This window comes from Anolis carolinensis, chromosome 1 (genome assembly GCF_035594765.1).
Source record: "Anolis carolinensis isolate JA03-04 chromosome 1, rAnoCar3.1.pri, whole genome shotgun sequence".
NCBI lineage: Eukaryota > Metazoa > Chordata > Lepidosauria > Squamata > Dactyloidae > Anolis > Anolis carolinensis.
The window spans coordinates 290,536,096-290,555,651 of record NC_085841.1 but is presented as its reverse complement, the minus strand read 5'-3'; the positions used below and the strand labels follow the sequence as shown (position 1 = coordinate 290,555,651).

At 38.1% G+C, this 19,556-nt stretch overlaps 1 protein-coding gene across 2 annotated transcripts in view; it reads right to left on the bottom strand.

Moving 5' to 3' along the window:
- Positions 1-2,983: 2,983 nt before the first annotated feature.
- Positions 2,984-19,556, bottom strand: part of cttn (cortactin) — a 40,005-nt gene continuing 23,432 nt past the window's right edge. The window contains exons 9-17 of one of the 2 annotated variants that reach the window (XM_008117378.3): positions 19,420-19,530; positions 17,803-17,913; positions 15,769-15,824; positions 14,105-14,174; positions 13,444-13,592; positions 8,861-8,971; positions 7,024-7,207; positions 6,473-6,541; positions 2,984-4,684 (exon numbers count right to left, since the gene is read on the bottom strand). In XM_008117378.3, coding sequence (XP_008115585.3) covers positions 4,548-4,684; positions 6,473-6,541; positions 7,024-7,207; positions 8,861-8,971; positions 13,444-13,592; positions 14,105-14,174; positions 15,769-15,824; positions 17,803-17,913; positions 19,420-19,530 — 998 coding nt within the window. In that variant the 3' untranslated portion in view covers positions 2,984-4,547. The remainder of the gene's footprint in view (positions 4,685-6,472; positions 6,542-7,023; positions 7,208-8,860; positions 8,972-13,443; positions 13,593-14,104; positions 14,175-15,768; positions 15,825-17,802; positions 17,914-19,419; positions 19,531-19,556) is intronic. The other variant, XM_008117376.3, reaches the window with a different exon arrangement.

Sequence of the window (19,556 nt, the reverse complement as noted above, 5' to 3'; positions counted from 1 at the left end):
CTTCCAATGAACTGGATGGTGGAAGCAGAACAAAGCAATGATATTTAGAAGGGATGCACAGCATACAGCAGGTCATGGGTCATATTGAACCAATTTCTCCATCTCAGTATGGGCTGATGTGTTCTTCAAAAGTCTATCAAGCAGCTTAAAGATCAGCAGGAGCAATGCTGAAACCATAGTCAACAGTCGCATTAGGCAGGAGTGGGAATTGTGTGGCCTTCAAATGTTAGACTTCTTTTCCTAGCACTCCTCACCATTGGTTATTCTAAGGTTGTTGAGAATTGTCATCCAACAACAGTAGAAGGCCATTTAATTTCCACTTGACCATAGATGATTTGCTTACTGCCGTTAGCCTCGCCACAGGTTTTGCTTGGGTACTCTGCACTGGAAATGAACCCCCCTTCCTCTCCTTGGCCCTGCCTATGGAGAATGAGGGAAGATAGGAAGAAGTAGCAGACCATATGGTTATAATTCATTCTCAAGGCAAAGATGATTAGTAGGTGTAAAAGCATTGTTCATAGGTTCTCTACGTGTTTCCTTGGTGGGAGAGACTACAGTACTGATACAATATGCACCCTTCTCACCTAGGAAGCGGCAGCAGATCTACATGTTCTTGCTTCTCTATGGGGTCAAGCTGGAAACTTTCAAGGCAAAAAATGCATGAGTATTTGCACCAGAGTAACAGAGATTGGATTGCTTGACATTAAGCAATAGAGGGCATATTTCCTTCTTTTTTTCAGAACAAGGAACTGACCAGAAATTCCTGTTGGGGATATGGGGTTCTGAGACAGATGTGATAGTTCTGCAAAAATAACAGTAACTTGCTCTTATATATATTCTGGGACAAAGTTGTTTTTGTAAAAATATGCCTGCCACCTGTTCCCATTATCAAAGTTCTGCCTGAGTCCCGACCTGATATCAAAGTGATATAGCCATATGCCCAGTATTTTGAATGACGGCCTTCTTGTCAAGGGTTTGCGCACTGGCATGGGTGTGAGGTGACTTCAGTAGAGTCTCATCCAACATAAACAGACCCGCAGAACGTTGGATAAGCAAAAAGGTTGGATAATAAGGATGGATTAAGGAAACACCTATTAAATGTCAAATTATGTTATGATTTTACAGATCAAGCACCAAAGCATCATGTTTTACAACAAATCGACAGAAAAAGCAGTTCAATACACAGTAACATTATGTAGTAATTACTGTATTTACGAATTTAACACCAAAACATTGCAGTGTATTGAAAATACAGACTACAAAAACATTTTACTACTAAAAGGGAGACTGCGTTGGATAATACAGAATGTTGGAAAAGTGAAACTCTACTGTATATACACAGTATATAGGACTCCCGTTTTCATAGCTCAGGGACAATCCACTGGAAGACTGTTCACCATATACACTTAAAAATGTGCTATACTACTGAGATTGTAATACTGACTTTCACAAGCTAGTTATAGTGATTGTTTCTGCTGTAGCCTTCCTGAACTGAAAGTAATTTTGGATGGTTACCAGGTACCTCTTCTAAACTGAGAAGCCACTCAAACCCTTTGACATACTTCTTGATTTAAGCAATTTAGAACTTCTGCAATTTTCATTGTGTAGTACAATGTACTATACACAGTACACATCTAACTATGAACTCACATGGTAAAAAGCATGACCAAAACCCTGGAATCCTTTGTTAGCATTACATTTAAAACTAGGCCACAACACATTTATTTTCAGATGCAGTATTTGTAAAGGTGGTAACAGCAGCTATGGCATTTCAGTCCTTTCCCAAGCCTATTTTTACACTGCTAATTAGTAACTTTCATGTTAAAATCCAATTTATTTAATGTGTTCCTCACTGACTGAGCTCCCTCCCCCCTTTTAAAAATAACATAAAATGGCTTTGAAAATGAAGCCTACTTTAATGGGGACCAATTAGTTCTATCTATGAACTAAAACAAAAACAGAGTTTACTGAGGAAATACTTATATAACAGTCTTTCCCCCCAAACAACCAGCTTTAAGAGATTGTGCCTAGATGGGGTGAAAGGAAAATTATGAGATGCCTAAGCTATTCAGATGGTAGAAAAACAGTCACAGTATATTATATGCAAAAAAACCCAATTCCAAACTGCAAAGAATTTGTCCCTACTATTGAATGGCCCATCAAAAAAATGGGGGCATTGGAAAATGGACTGGCCGCTTTCATGGACTCTCTCAGCTTCAGGACTTTATGTAAAACAAACTGGATGCAAAAACATTCTTCAGTGTCCTCTTAAAGCTTGCCATCTGTGCAAGCTAAAAATAAAGTAGCTTAAAGAGCAGCTTTGTAAAACAGCTCAGAAACGTCTTGTTAAAAAATTCTACTAGGCAACACCCCCTCCCCAATGGTGAGCATTGCAGCCAAGATGGTTCTCAGACTTTCTTCACAGAACCAGAACTTGTAAGGTTTTGATATTCTTCAGATTGGTGGCGGTTGAAGCAAATGAACAAAAACTGTATCATACAAAAAAGCAATGGCAACTTGAACTCAAAAGATGTCCATCTGCTTAGTTTTATGCTGGAGCAAATACGAATTCTAATTCCACTTCAAATACAGGTTGAGCACCCCTTATCTGGAATTCAGAAATGCCCTAAATCTGAAACTCCACATCTTTGCCTACTCACATCTTTGCTTTCTGATGACTCATTGTACACAAACACTGTTTGATGCACTGTTTTTAGCTGTTATTAATGTTGTACTGTTCAGTTTTCAGTATAATCTAAAGTAAAAGCAGGATCCTGTAACTATGAGTTTTGCTCGAGACTATGATAAGATGCATCCTGTTCTCTCTTAGCAAACAAGTAGCTCAGGTACATGAATCATGGACTCCTCCAAATGCTGCAACTCACCATTATTAGCCAATACACGATTTTGAGAGTAGAAAAGATAAACATCCTGGGTCTTGCCATACCTCTTAGAACAGCAAAAAGAAACAATATCCTCAGCAAATGGTTCAAAAGTTTATTTGAATATTTAATTTACAAAAAGGAAAAAAAGAAAACAGGAATTATGTATCCTATGAGGTGTCCTATGCAAAACTGGTTAAGATAAACTGCATATAAAATCCAGTCCAATCCAACATAAATTCTTAATGCAATTGTGACACAGAAAGCATCCAGTGAGAAAGATAATGACATCCTCCTGAAAGATTGTCCCAATTAGTCAAGTCCATGCCCCTCCCCATCCCTTCTGCCCAGATGTACTTAAGAGTACACAACCATTTAATATAAAATTTAAGTTATATTCCACTAGGCTTTATTATAAGCCTTTCTGTTCTTGTTGCCTGATCAGTTTCTACCTGACGGTTTCCATGGGCAGGATACACAGTGAATACGTGTACATACTGTCTTTGGTACGGATGTTTATGTGGTTAAAAATAAGGACTAACCAATTTTTATGTATCCCATTGACATAGTGGCAAGAACATCAGCTTAACATTTGGCAAATGGCAAAAAGACACCTGTACAGTTTACTTGAAGTGTTACTGGCAGTTTCAGCTGAACATATAAAACAGGATAGTTTGCTGCACATTGCTTAGAAATAGATATAATCTCCAAGGGTTTAAGCTACTCTTATTAACATTCCTCAATCAAATGAAGGTTGCATAACAGAGTTACTGTTGAATAGGTATCGGCCTCTTCTTCCCAACTCTTACAGTACAATATGTATAGAAGGAATACCAATGTATGTCCTGGCTTATTACCCTCCCTATATGATAAAAATGGAAACTGCTAAACAAATCTGAGATCAAAAACCTCACAGTGTTGTGGGCAGAAGAGAGAAAAAGCAACACAAGCAGAAGCTGTGTTATGATCCCACAGGTCTCTTCTGAAGGGACAAAGAATGGGCAAGCAAATGCTGATGGCATAGCCTCATGAGAAGTTCTAGATAAGCTTACTAAAGCGGCATGAAAAGGCTTTCCACTGGACTCTGCATTTGGTTTTCAAGAAGGTGTGAAATGCTTTAGCCATTGATCCTTCCTTTTGTCAATGTAAAAGAAATCTCCAGCTAAGTACCTGCTATCAGATGCCTATCATCTTCTCCCATCCAGAGTTGTGCTGCTGCCTATATATGGAAACACAATTGCGCAGTCGAGATCTGGAAAACTGACTGTTCAGTAACAGAGTAGCTGGATGTAATTACTTGAAAATTCAGCACACAAAGAAATGGAACATGCATTATTGTCAGAAAGAGCTAAAAACTCCTTGAAAATTTTATGACCTCCACCACCAATTTGGCAACAGAAGAAAAAAAAGTCCCATGTTCAAAACTGCATTAAAAACCTATGGTGGCAGGCTGTAGCAGGGAACGTTAAAAGAGTTACAATATATTAGCAATTTCTGAGCCCATAAACATTTGTAAAAGCATCAGCAAAGTTTCTTAAATATAAAAGGAATATGTATAGATCCCTCCTCCATCTTCCCCTTCCATTGAAAAAGGAACATGATTTGTAGTGTAATAAATCAGATGAATGATCACGGTATTAAGGCATAAAAGGTAGGCATTGTTTTCTATTGCCTCAGCTCAACATAATTAGCTGGGAAGAGCCCGTATCTGCCTTTGCACACTCCCCTCCACCAGCCATCATCAATCATTTCTATGTTAGTGATGATGTCGTCAGGATCAAAGGAAATCTCATCGTCACCAGCTGCAGAGAGAACAGAGGCAACTTTTAGATGAACGTCTCATATAGCATTTTAACAGTCGCCAGGTGCAATAGGCAATGTACCTGGAACCCTATATTTCATACCTGACATAAAAAGAGTCTCGGGCTTCTGGTCAAAGAATACCATAGAATTGCTCTGGAGAGCCTAGCAATGCCTAGAGGAGTGTTCCTTCAGCATGGTTCTGTGGTCAACCACTTGAACCTCAGATGGAATTTGACCATAAAACCATGCTAATGGGCATTGCTAGGCCTTCCTGCATGATTCTGTGCCATTCAGAGTTCTTTGCATGCAACTGAAATCATATTCAACAACCTCACTAATAGTCAGGCCTACTGTAATAATTACACAACCCAGCAAAAGCGTGTCTTGGTGTCTTTGTCCTTAGACCTGTTCCCAGGGTTATTTATGGTACGGATTCAGAAAGTTTCATTGAATAGACCACATCAGCTCTAATTTCTTAGATATAATCATTATCATCATCATCATCATCATTTTATCTTGCCCCAACTCCCTGAGGGGACTTGAAGCCATCATGATTTTCTATGGGTGAGCAGATTAAGGTTGGTATATGGCATATGTTATGTATCTCAAAACCCAGAGCTGATAAGGGAAAACTGATACCGTTTTTGGACTCGGCAGGTCAAATTTACCCAAAAACAGTTCTGACAATTGAGGAACCAAAATGTGTGTTGGCCAGTGTTATATTAGCAGCAATATTGAGAGTCATAGTTCAAACATATATGCAGAGTGCCATCTTTGCAAAGGTTAGATTAACAGTATAAGCTGTTGAACATTCCCAACTCCTGCTTTTAAACCAGCTTGCCCTAGTGAAAGGGAAAGAGATCTGGACACCACAGACCTTGGAATACACCAAAATGGGGAATAGTGACCCGGTTCCTGTGGGGCCCCTAGCAGCTTGACATTTTTGGCTTATGCACAGTAAGGCACCTTGGACCACACTGCCCAATTAGAAGCCTCATTTTTGTTAACAGTGACCAAAGTGTTCAATGCTGAATATGGTAATTCATTCATGTTCACTAGGATCATGGTGACAGCATGTATTCATATGAAGTTCAAATGGCACACAATATATGAAAACTCCCTATGAATATATTACTTTGAATCAACCAAACATTGTTTGGTTCACAGTTACTAAGGAAGTGGACTATAGACAAAAGCTAGTGGAGGAATTAATCAGCAGTATACAAATTCTGTTCTGCTCACAGGTCTTTGCTTTGAGCAAGCACATCAATTTTTCTCTGCCACATCTTTTAATAGCCAAGGAATGCTTCCAAGGACAAAACTTTTTAAGTGGTATTCATTATTCACAGAAAGATCCATCAATCCCTTTACCAAGGTCTAAAAAGATCAGCACAGATATTGGAATATGACTGCGGCAGGAACCATGCACACAACCTGGTGCCTCTTTCACAAGCTTGCTTCCTCGGGGCTCAAGGACTCGTGTGTGTGCAGTTTCTGGTACAACTCTACCGCTTTCACTCGGTCCCTGGTAATTCTATCCAGCTTTCCGTGCTAGTAATTCATATCATACCAGATAGCAGTCCTACATAGTAATCATTGCAAAAATTAAAAAATCTACATATTTTAGCCATGGAGTGAGACTCTTTGCGGATTAACTGTCAGAACTTTAAAAAAAAAAAAAAACCCAAAACCATTCAGATTCAGATCAAGCCAAAGAAGATATGTACAATAGTCAAAATATAACTTTTCATTTAAAAAACAAGGGTTTGTGAAAATGCACTCCTTACCAGCCTGATAGTCATAGAGGGCTATAGCTGTTATTCCAAGGTCATTTTCATAATCGTAAGTATTTTCACCTAAGGATAAAGAGACACATTACTACAACCCATAAAAGATGGAAGCATAGTTTCCTCTATTCTCTAGCAGGCGAGTTGTCACAAAAAGCTGCTTCAATCAACTGTATCACAACCGGTTCAATCAGCACAGACCCTCTTCACCAATTCCCTTCTTTTTTACTTTATGAAGTCACAAGCTGTCACACTAGGGCCAGAGGCCTATTGCGGACATATGTCAATTTCTGTGTTATTTCCTGTTAGAAAAAAAATGACCCAGATAAAGCAAAAACTGTCATGAAATTGCCTCCTGCGCATTCCATTCCACTCCAGGAATGTGGAAGGGCTTTTGGGGACAACAGAATCCAAAAGAAATGTAGATGGTGCAAGGGTAGTGGTGGTTCTCCCATGTTTCCTGGGGGGCAATGTAGTTCCCTGATCACCAACAGTTGACCACCATGGTGTAACCCAAAAACTAAACAGGTCTTATTTAGAATATGCCAAACCTGCTTGATACTGATTTCCTTCTCCAGCCACTTCGTAAACTGCTTCAGATTCAAACTCTGGCTCCCGCTGACTGACAGCTTCTTGGTAATCAGATTCTTCAGCTTTGTTGTTGGTTTCTGGCTCATGTACAGTGGAGTAATTTGTATCTGAATTCTTGTACTCAGACTCAATGGAAACAGCATCCTACAGGAGGAAAAAGGAAGAAAAGTCACCAGGACAGCTTCAAGTTTCATGCCACTAGAAAATCAACATGTGTTACTGTGTGAGAATGCAATAAACATCTCAATGAATGTATAACTACACCTACTCATTAGGATATACATATCCATATTTGGCTAATAATGGTCCTCCGAATGTAGCTAGTCCATGACTACAGAAACACTTTGGTGGTTCAGGTAAGTAATTTGAATTGAAATGCAAGATGGGACTCTACGCTGCAACAGTCACTGGGGATGCAATTGCACAGCATTTTATGTAGAGTAAGAAGCCTGCTGCTTTTCTAATTCATGACTAACCTTTCATTGTTTCCCCCTTTGTTATTTTCCTAAGAAGTGTTCTGATCTGCAGCTAGTAAGTTTAATTATTATGTTACTGTCAGGATCTGTTAGCAAGTAGCGTGTAAACTTCCCATGTAATGGGAAGTTTACAAGAGGACACACTCTTTCTCTATCTAGGCTAGTATTGTCCAGACCAGAGGTGGGAACTGTATAGCATTCCAGATGTTGTAGAATTTCAGCTCTCAGCAGTCCTGAGTAGCATAGCCAACAGTGAGCAATGCTGGGAGATGCACTTCAACAACCTCTTTAGGATCACACCGTTCTTACTCCTGATCCCAGTTCAAAGGCAGAAGGCTCATCAGTTGGGTGTTTCACAGCATCCTATCTGATCCTTTTTATAATTGGACATAGTAAGGACTGAGCTACCTGGGCAAGCCATGAGCAATGCCACTGAGTTATTGCTCTCCTCACTGTATTCTGTTGTTAGGTGTAACTTTTTTTGATAAACAATATACAGGCTGAGTGCTCCTTATCAATAATTCTAAAATCCAAAATATTCCCAAATCCAATCTTGTCCATATAAGTGGCTGAAATAGTGACATCTTTGCTTTCAATGTGCACAAATTTGGTTTTATGCACAAAATCATTAAAAATATTGTATAACAATCCCATCAGGCTAAGGAGTATGTATATGAAACATAAATTAATTTTGTGATTAGACCTGGGCTCCATTTCCAATATATCTCATTATGTACATGTAAACAAATACAGATAATTCAAAATTCAAAAAGAAATAATAAACAATCCAAAACACTTCTGTTCTCAAGCATTTTTGGATAAGAGATACTCAACTTGTAGCTGTTTATACTGAAATTATATGTTTTTAAACAAGCTTTTAAACTAATAAACAAAATGCAATTACAGTAGAGTCTCACTTATCCAAGCTAAACAGGCCGGCAGAAGCTTGGATAAGTGAATATCTTGGATAATAAGGAGGGATTAAGGAAAAGTCTATTAAACATCAAATTAGGTTATGATTTTACAAATTAAGCACCAAAACATCATGTTATACAACAAATTTGACAGAAAAAGTAGTTCAATACGCAGTAATGTTTTGTTGTAATTACTGTACTTACGAATTTAGCACCAAAAATTTCACAATATATTGAAAACATTGACTACAAACATGGCTTGGATAATCCAGAGGCTTGGATAAGCAAGGCTTGGATAAGTGAGACTCTACTGTACCACCAAGTAAAACACAGTTACAAATCCCACTCATTCTTCATACTAGTTATACAAAATACACTGGAGAAAGTTTTCTATTTCTTAAGCTGACCTCATAGACTGGACTTGAAGGCAGCTTTTCTTCTACTGGTTGTGGTACCGGTTGTGGTGCCAATTGTGGTGCTGGAGACTGAGGAGGTATTTGTTCCTTGGCTTTGGCTTCCTTCAAGAAAAAAATCAAAACAAAATAGAGGAGTATGCATTGCAATAAATCTTGTAAATCAGCAAAAAAAATAGGATATTTATGACTAGAATCATAGAAACATAGGTTGGAAAGGACAACCACAAGGGCCATCCAATTCAACCCCCTGTCATACAGGAATATACAGTGCCAACATACACCAATTAACACCTTCATTGAAATACATTAATACATGGAGAAAAAAGCATTTTTGTTGCAGCCACTCTAAGCCAACCAAAGTTATGCTTAAAATTCATATAACTTTGATTGATGTAAGAACTGTATCTGGGAGCCAATGGGGGGGGGGGGGGGGGAAGTAGTAATCAATCATTTCACATGCCCTCAGCGTCTGTTCTGAGAAGGTGGGGAAACCCCCCAGAACAGTATCTAGTGACCCAAAGGGCTGGTGCTAGGAGGGGGGGGGGGAGGGGAGAGAATACTGTGTCCCAAATGTACAAAGGTTTTGTGGATTGTGTGTATGTGCAGATGAATCACTTCCTGTGAGGTCCGGCGACAAGCTGCTTATTCACCATTGGAACCAGCTGGATCCTGAAGACAACCAAAATATTGAGAGTACTTTTTAAAGCCCATATAGTGGGCTATTTCACATTCTGTTGACTGCAACTGGAAGGAGCAAGTAAACATTCCTAAACTTTTATGAACTGCGCAGTTATCTTGAGTACAAATCACAATATGTAAAAATGTTAACAATAATTCTTTTTGCTAGAGAGGAGCAGGAAGAATAGTCACTGATGAGGAACTCATCTGAGAGCCTTCCCTTGTCTTATTAAGCTGCTAACAAGGCAAGACATACTACAGGGCTGGGAGAGGACGTGATTTCCATTTGTAGTCTCCTGGCTCTGGTTTGAAACACTAAATAGTTCCCATGTGTTGTGATTGCAAGCATTACAGTACTGATGCATTTTGTTTCATGGAGTACATATAGTCTTCAACTGCCAGGCAATTTATTTTCACATACAAGTCTTGGAGTCATGAGTGAGTGGTACTAGGCAGACCTTTGCTGGGAGGTGCTGCCTGTAATTTTCCCAAGATTAAGCTGCAGGATGTTTTTAGAACTAAAGGTAGACGGAATGGGAGACATTTAGAGAAAATAATCTAATTTAGAAATAAGCATTCAACTGCCAACTTTCTCTTTCTTACCATTGAACCACATTTTTCAGGTGTACAAAATATATCCTGAACAAACAGTATCAGTTTCGAGCAAGACTACAGCCAAGTTAGTTTTCATGAATGGAATGCGCTAAAGAGACACTGACTCTTTCCAATACTAATAATTCCCTTTAAATATGAATATTTCCACTTCAGCTGGCTCTACTTATTTCACAGAGAAATAAGTAACTTAATCTAAAACTGTCCAATGAGAACCAGAAATTAAAAACATTAATTTTTCAACAAAGGTTTCTAATCTCCCCAATCAGCATGGCCACAGACTTCTGCCTGGAGGATTCTACGGGTTGTAGTTTTCACAAAGGAAATATTGCAAGCTTTGCTCAGAACCCAGTTGAGACTCCTGGATCCTGCTGCAGATCTAAAATTCTACACAGGGCCATCAGATTGAAGAAGTTATAGGGCCTAACTCTTCCAGTATCAACTGTATGGTTAATATGCACTCTGAATGGTTCCTTGAGAACAGGAAACACCATCATGGGAAATGGGGATAGTTTCTGTCAGATAGTAGTAGTACTATGTTTGCATGATTGAAGTTAAAGCACATCTCTCATTCAAGTTTGTTGAGTCAGGCAGACCAGGAGGAGGGAATCAGAAACATCAAGGAGAGGAATGTGTGTGACAACTTAAGCATCAGATTCAATAATCAACCATTGCCAACCATGCTTTGGCTATTGTGTCTGAATCATTCAATTTATTTGAGTTTTGTCTCTCAGGAGCCTTCCACACAGCCATATAATCCAGAATATCAAGGCAGAAAATCCCACAAGATCTGCCTTGAACTGGGTTATCTGAGTCCACACTACCATATATTCCAGCAGAAAATGTGATTTTATTCAGCTGTGTAGAAGGAGCCTCAGATACTCCTTAATGTGATATTTTAAAAGCATATGGGAATATGGTACGAACATTACTTGCTTTTCTTTGTTAAACTCCATCACAATGTCCTCAGGACAACTCTTCCAATTCCCCCTAATATACAGGTTGAACATCCTTTATGTAGAATTCCAAAATCCAGAAGACTCCAAAATCCATATTGTCCACTTGGTGGCTGGGAAAGTGACACCTTTTTTCCTGATAGTTCAATACATGCAATCTTTGTTTCTTGCACAAAATTATTAAATAGTGTATAATATGTACATAAAACATAAATATATTCCATGTTTAGACTTAGAGTCCCACTTCACTGTGCATATGCAAATATCCCCAAAATATCTGAAAATATCCAAGGGAGCTCAACCTACAATATACACATACTCTTCATTTCAAGACAGAGTTACTTTTGAGTTAAATGTTCACAGAATAGTACCACACATATCAACCAGTATGGATTCCCAGCAGAGCTATCTTGTTTCTGTACACCACTTAGAATACTATAAAGTCAGCCCTCTATTGTCAGCACCATAAGTTGCTTGGAAATATGCATGATTTCATTGAACAGTTTTTGTAAGACTACTGGCCCCCTCAGTGCTACTTCTGAAGATGAAAGTGAATGAGTTGCGCATGGACAAAACCTCGAAGGGCCAGCACTCAAGTCAAAGGCAAGTACAAGTTAAAGATCTGCAAAAAAATATCAATGAAAACAACCATTCTAGGAAAGAGTTAATAGTAATGAAAGAGGAGAACCAGACTAGTCCCCCACCCTTTTTCCCCACATGAATGACATATAATTATCTCTGTTACACATCGGAAACTTGGGATGCAGTCCATAATGGAGTGAATCACCTATGAATCAGAAGTTGAAGGAGTAGCAAGTGATGAGAGAGCACTTGTTCTTTGAGTAACAAGGATTATATATAAGATTAACTGTGATATAGTTTGAAGAAAGGGAAATTAATCAAACAATTAGAGTAATTGATCATATTCCTAACTGATGCCGGCTGTAATGCTTTCACACAGAAATAGGTGAGTTTTATAAAGCCTATCCAATAAACAAGATAATTTAGTCCCTAGCTAATGTTATACTGTAACTTAAGAATCTTCTATTACATTTAGTATTAGGATACCATTTGGTGATGAAGATTTAGAAATAGCAGGGTATCCTAAAGCTAAAAAAAAATGGATTTCCCAGCTTGAAATTCCCCAAATATCCAAAATCAGATGGAAAACCAAACCGCTATTGGTTATTTGACTATAGTGTTCACCACCTTGACTGCCATAAAGGCTGGGTATATATCTGATAAATGAATGAATAAAAAGTAAGCTATGCAATAGAGATGTAGTAGTCTTGGGTTATAAGTTCAATCTCTGTACATATACAGCAAGCACAGATTGGATTCAGAGATAGTGTCAGAATCCTTAACAAATTTGAGTACACTCGAGTCTCATGTGAAGAGATTCAACCAATCAGAAAACCAAATCTATTACTGAAATCTGAATTTCAGTGAACTGAAACTCATTCAAGAAACAAGCTTGTTTTCTGCTGCTCCAGAGACTAGAACATGGAGAAAGTGGATTCAAACTACAGGAAAAGATATTCCACTTAAACAAGAACTGTTTGACAGAGGAATACAGTGCCTCGGAGTGTGGTTGAGTGTCCTATCTGGACATTTTTAAACAGAGGCTGGATGGCCATCTGTTGAGAGTGCTTTGTTGTGTATTCCTGCATGGCAGGGAGTTGAACTGGGTGCCCCTTGTAGTCCCTTCTAATTCTATGATTCATCTCCATGGACATATTCAGATATATTCTAACCAAGTGTTACTGCATTGTAAAATGGCAAACAGTGCTGTTTTACGTTGTTCCAATTTAAGATACTGAAAAGGGGAAAAATATTCATTATAAAAATCCTACAGTATATTCTATTATCTCTTTAGCAGACATATTAGCTTCCCAAGTAACAGAGTTGAACTCAAGTCAATCTCATTTGTAACATGTATTTTCAAGTTTGGGTAACACCTAGGCCATCCGGCCCCCTTTGTTCACTCCCCCCCCCCCCCCCCGGCCGCCATTGAAGCAGGAGGCCAGCAATTCACATTTCAAAGGATATTTCTTCACTAGCTCAGAAATATGCCGACATACTAAGAATATTATTATCTAAACTACGTTAGGAGTATTACTACTATCTATTCCCCAAACCCAGTTTAGAATTTTGGAATAATTATTTCTTAGTAAATCTAAAACCAGATAGAGTACATTTAAATAAGCTGTCAAATTTCCTTAACAGACAGGACTTTCTGGTACATCACCCTATTCACAGGACCACAGTTCAATGCTCTCTACCAAAAATAGTGGGAGAGAAATAGGCAAGAAAATGAATTTCACCAACTTCCAGTGTCCTCCTAGCTTCCTCTTGTTCTTCTTTGTCCTTGGCCATTCTTTGTGCTCTTTCTGCTTCTGCCTTCTTTCTGTCCTCCAGCTCTTTCTCCTTTGCTAGATTTTCAAAGTTAGCTCTGATGTTGCTTGTTTTGGTATTTGCTGTAGTGTAAAAAATATTGAGTGTCACTGTAGTTTTGTAGGGCATTTGTTTAACCTAAATCTCTGAAACTCACAGTTCTGGGGTTAACTGGAAAATTGGTATTCAAAGCAAGTGCCACCTTTACCCCTTATAAAAGATCACAGTAATGTAATTACATGAGCTGTGCAGCCTCCTACCAGAAACTGAGGGTACAAACATTAGCACCCACTGACAATTCAAATTCAATTACTGGTTTAAAATTAGGAGTGCTGGAGCAGCCTCAGTGATATGACTAAGGATAAGTTAAAATGTTCCATTTAAATAATAGTTCTCTCTCTTAGAAATTGCAGGGAGAAAGAAATTACATTAGATGGTCTGCCTGATTTTTATTTCACTATTAAGCTATAAAAAGCTAAAGATATCTAGGAGCATTCATCCCAGCTCCGCTGAAATAAAAAGAGCCTACTGGTCTTAGCAAATTGAACAATTCCAAAACAAAAACACTAAAGAGAGCATTTTGAAATAGTCTCACCAGCTTCCACTGGTTTGGTCTTCTGGTATGTTGAAGACAATTTCTCAATATCCTCAAAACTTGATGCATTCTATTAAAAAAAATGAATAGGATACAATTAAATTATTAAATTATACAATGGTGCTACTTCCATGTAGCATTATGAGAAACACAACAAATGACTTTTGCTCACATGAATCTCTCTTATGTAAGCGCCACTTCACCCAATTAGTCAAATTTGATTTTCTCACAAGTGACACATGAAGCCATTTCAACAAATAGGGAGATATCCAGATAAAATCAAAGTGCCACCTGGTAGCCTGGGAACAAATGGCAGCTTGGATGCAGGGAAGCACATGCTTGACATATAACAGTAATATGTAATAGCATTATTATTAGGATGGGAGCAACTATTATATTTAGATTATTATAATAACGTATACTATACTTCAATTATAGCCCAAACTCTACTTAGTTAGATTATAACTATTATAATATAATAAAAACCATTATTATATAACAAACGATAGAATATTTTCTCTAAGTAGTGAAATTAAGCTGCCATGCTTTCACACACCAACACAGAAAAGCCAGTACAAAAGCAAGCAATTTTTCTTCCAAAGGCCTGTTAAACAGATCTAGCTATACCTAATAGCAACAAAAGGAAATATCTCTACTCCAAGTACACCTAAACATTCACAAATTATTGGGCATCATCATAATCTGAAGTATTGATTCCCCTCCACCACAAAAATGCTTTACGCCTGTGGGGTATACTTGGACATTTTAATGAAAGTGTTGTATGGCCATAAAATGGTTATTATGAGTACAATCTCTACACTCTCTCTACAAAAAAAATGTAAGCATGTATCTGTATAACTTTTGTCCACTACTTTGAATTCTCTCTTTCTGCACATGTATAAATTATATATAACGCACATGCCTGCACACATGGACATGCCTAACTCCGCATTTGCTCATTATTGTCTTTTCTATCTTCTAGAAGCCTGCCAGGGAGCCATCTTTCAAGCATTTTCAGCAGGACATTCCGGCTTTAGATTAATTGTTGTTTCCAATAAAACTAGATCACAGGAACATGGTAGTGCCAGCTTTGGATCAAATGGATTCAAAGCTTCTCTGTTCTCCTAGGAGATGTCTGACCAGACCTCTAAACAACTCCAACTTGAAAACAAGGGTTGGAATTAATTTATCTAAAGTGAATGTATTGTCTCAATTGCTTTCACTCAGGAGAGGAGATGAAAATCTAAAGGAAAGGAATCCATGGAAAGCTTTAAATGTTGGGGAGAAATCACTACCACCTATATTCTTTTGCTGTCCCTCACATTTGGGATTGTTTCTCCACTTTATTCCTCACCCCATTTTGGGCTGATTTATTACAATAATTTGTTTTCACACTTTGAGAAATCACATTTTATTCACAATTTACTGTTCAACAAGACACCTTGGCCGAAATCTCGCTGTAAATTTCAGCAACAGAAGGTCCACTGAATCAAGAAAATACACACTCAGCATATTCCCACTATTTCAGTGAAACTGTTCTAGTTGGGATCAACAGTTTGTTTTGGGATTTCAATGATTTGCTAATTAGTTTGAACTACCAGTTAAGAAGTAAATGGTAAAAGAAGACATCACAGAAATCCAAGCATTGTAAGAGGAGAACATACCTTATCCATCCGGTCTTTCTGCACACCATATTTCCCACCAAATCCTTTCGAGTAATCTAAAAAACCAGGAGAAAAAACAGTGAAGGTGGTTCTGCCTTTATCAAATATGGCAAGTATGGCAAAGAGCTACATGCACAGAATTCCCAATGACTGCGGCCAAGCAAAAATCCAAAGTAAGTAGATGCAAAAAGGAGGAGATCTTGAGATCTGAGTAGCATGTGTGCAAAGTAACAGATTCATGCTTCCATATTCATTGGCTGAAATGAAACTGAGTGATCATTGGCTGGAGCCAAGCAAAGAAAAAGATGTCCCCTCAAACCTCCCCCATTCCGCAACCCTGACCAAACCACTTCCACAACACAGCCTTGGATTACTCTCTTGAATGGTTTTAGACTCTGTAAATCAGAACTGTCAGCAATACTTACATATCAGCTCACTTCTGGATTTCACCATTTGAAACATTAAGTATTGTGATTGCCATATTGGCACAAAAATATTGGGCACATTGTTATAATGCCACAGTGTAATTAAATCTATGTGAAGGAAGTTTGCGCACATGGGACTGCTACCAACTCAATCCCTGAATTTCCAGTAAAGCTTTTATTCTACATTATTTCATAACTGGTTGAACAAGTAATTCCTAAACAGACTTTCAAACACAAACATTTCTAAAGCAGAATACATTTACTATTTAGAGAAGTGAAAAGGGCTTTAGTAGTTACGGCTTACAAGCCTGTATGTTAGGAATGGAGGATACATGCCGCATTTCCTCAGTGGAACCAAGGCTAAGCAACTTCTCACTATGTTGCGTTAACAATTTCCCAACAACTGAGTTTATCTTCAGCTCAGACAGAAGGAACAGTCTTTGAGAGTCATGTTTTGTTATCTGATTTACACAGAACTATATATATAAGATTGGAATTGTATGATTTTTGTCACCTTAGGAGCTGGAAATAGAATGTCTGAATTTCAGGCACAAGCCATGAAGAAACTGAGCTGAGACAAACTTATTGCATTTGTGTTGGTTACATTTTTTGGCCAAAGAGAGAAAGAAAGAGAGAGACAGAAGTCTGTCAGTCACTCAAAACAAAACTGTCCCATATGTCTCTTTGGTTCCTGGCTCTAGGAGTGTGGGTACTGTGAAATAACCTTCCTTTTACACCCATAAAACACTCCTGAAGATACTGAACATTTTTAAACTCTGCAACAGGATAGGAATCAGAAAATACTACAGATGAGACACTCAAGAGAAAACTTTTTAATCCAAATGGACAATTATTAAAAGAAAGGGATTTTTGGTGTTTACTTTTAAGTACAGTACAGTCTCGCTTATCCAACCTTCGCGTATCCAACGTTCTGTATTATCCAATGCAGTTTGCCTTTTAGTAGTCAATGTTTTTGCAGTCAATGTTTTCAATACATTGTGATGTTTTGGTGCTAAATTAGTAAATACAGTAATTGCTACATAATGTTCCAGTGTATTGAACTGCTTTTTCTTTTGATTCGTTGTAAAACATGATGTTTTGGTGCCTAATTTGTAAAATCATAACGCAATTTGACATTTTAATAGGCTTTTCCTTAATCCCTCCTTATTATCCAACATTTTAACTTATTCAACGTTCTGCTGGCCCGTTTATGTTGGATAAGCGAGACTCTACTGTAGTTAAGTGACCTCAACCAAAAAGGCATATTTAAAATGCTAACTTCTTTTCAGCAAAGAAATGTAGTAAACTCAACTGCTAAAAATATGGGTGTCATAAGCAGCATTCCTGGAGGGAAGCAGCAAAGCTACTCAAAAGCATAGGTGTTCCACGTGTTTGCTTGCCATTGATTTAAAGACTAGCTGCCACTGGTCTAAATATTCAAGTTCAATGAAACATTACACTGATGTATCAGCACAGCATAATTCAGTGAGAAAAATGTTGCCCTGCATAATTCCCTGCGGCGCATGCAAGCCTTTCAAAGTGAGTAACTTAAGTCTGTGTTAGAAGTGGCAGTGCTGGATAACAACTGAGTGACATCTGGAAACTCTGCCTTTTTGCGACTCATGCTTCGCTAGTTTCTCCTTGTAGTCAAACCCCATAGCTGAAGGGTCCTGCCTCTCTGTCTGAACACCGAATTTCCCTCCGAAACCACTCTTATAGTCTGAGAAATCCAAGGGATACGACAAGGGAAGAGAACCAAGAGGAGAGAGGGAAAAGAGGAACACATTTAGATACAACATATATGATAGAAAACACACACTCTGTTAACAGCAATAAAAGCTGGGGAGCAATTTAAAAGCACACAGACATGCACAAAACTTTGTTAAATATACATGATAATAGGTCATTTTAAGTACAGTGAACCCTCAGTATCCACAGGGGTGAGGTTCCAAGACCCTCCATGGATATCAAAATGCACATACAGTCAAGGATGTGTGAATTGGCAGGAGGCAACCGTGGGGGGGGGGGGGGTGCCTGCACATCACTATTGCTTTTTGGGTTGTTTTTCCAAATATTTTTATGATTGCTTGATTCCGTGGATACAGAACCCATAAATATGGAGGGCCAATGTATTAGGTTACAAATAGCTAAGTATTATATGGTACAATCCTTTCTAGACGGTGTTATTTCAAATTAGAGTAGAGAAACAGCAAAAGTTTCCTGATGCCCCAAAATTCCTGTATATGAACCCAAAACATCAAAAGAAAAAAAACTACACTAGAAATATTTGGTAAACTAGCTTTCCACAATCAGGGAATTTTTTTAAAATATAGGAAATATTAATATGCCACTTCTCCCCGTGTCATTATATTCTAAAGTGGTATAATCTCATGTAATATTCTGGAACATGTAGCTTGGCTCTGAAATTCTGAAGAAGAGTTCCACAACATTCCAGAAAACCAAAGCTTTAAATGTGTGTGAAATTGTATATATTTACTCAAATCTGTTCAACAGATTACAAACAGCAGAAATATTGTGAATTACAGTTCAAACGTTCCTTCTTACCATGTCTACTTAGATTTCGAAGCAAGGTTCAGTGTACACTTGAAATAACTGTCAACCTGAATTTCCCACACTGTACACAACTATTAATCTAAAACTGAGGCCACAGGGAAATCATTTTGACTACAGTTTAACCATAACCTAACATGCATTTTATATGCTGCCATTAATCCATTTGGGGGTTAATCAAGTCAGAAACAGAACTGCTTGTCAAATCAGATGTTAGGCAACAAAAGAATTCAATTCACTGGCTTTGACTACTTGTACAGCATCCCCAATCCCACATTTAAGACTGATCCTTTTGGCCTCTTTGCTCAGAGCAATGGTAAACATGTGAGCAAGGAAGGAACTAAGCATTTCTTTAGGAAAGAGAAATGGAGAATACTATTTCTGTGAACATTCTTGTATTGGATATCTTTGGACACCACCCATCACATAGGGACAAAGTAAATTACTGCATTATATCTGGTTTAGGCTTCTTACTCATTCAAAAACTGACCAAATGTTTTGGCTTTGATTAGCCCACCCAAAGGCAAATTCCAGATAACATGCTCCTCCTTGGAAAATGAAAGTAAACATAACATGTCACATAGAATGTGGTTACCTTTGTCCTATTGCAGTTACAATAATTCTGTATTAGGTCTGGTTAAATACAGAAACATACCTTTCTGAGATTCATGTAGTTGTACTTTTTCCTGGTGATCCCAGCCAAGAGCACATTTGTCCTGCCTGTCCGTCTGTACACCAAATTTTCCACCAAAACCCTTTGTATAATCTAAGCACAGAAAATTTCACAAAGTG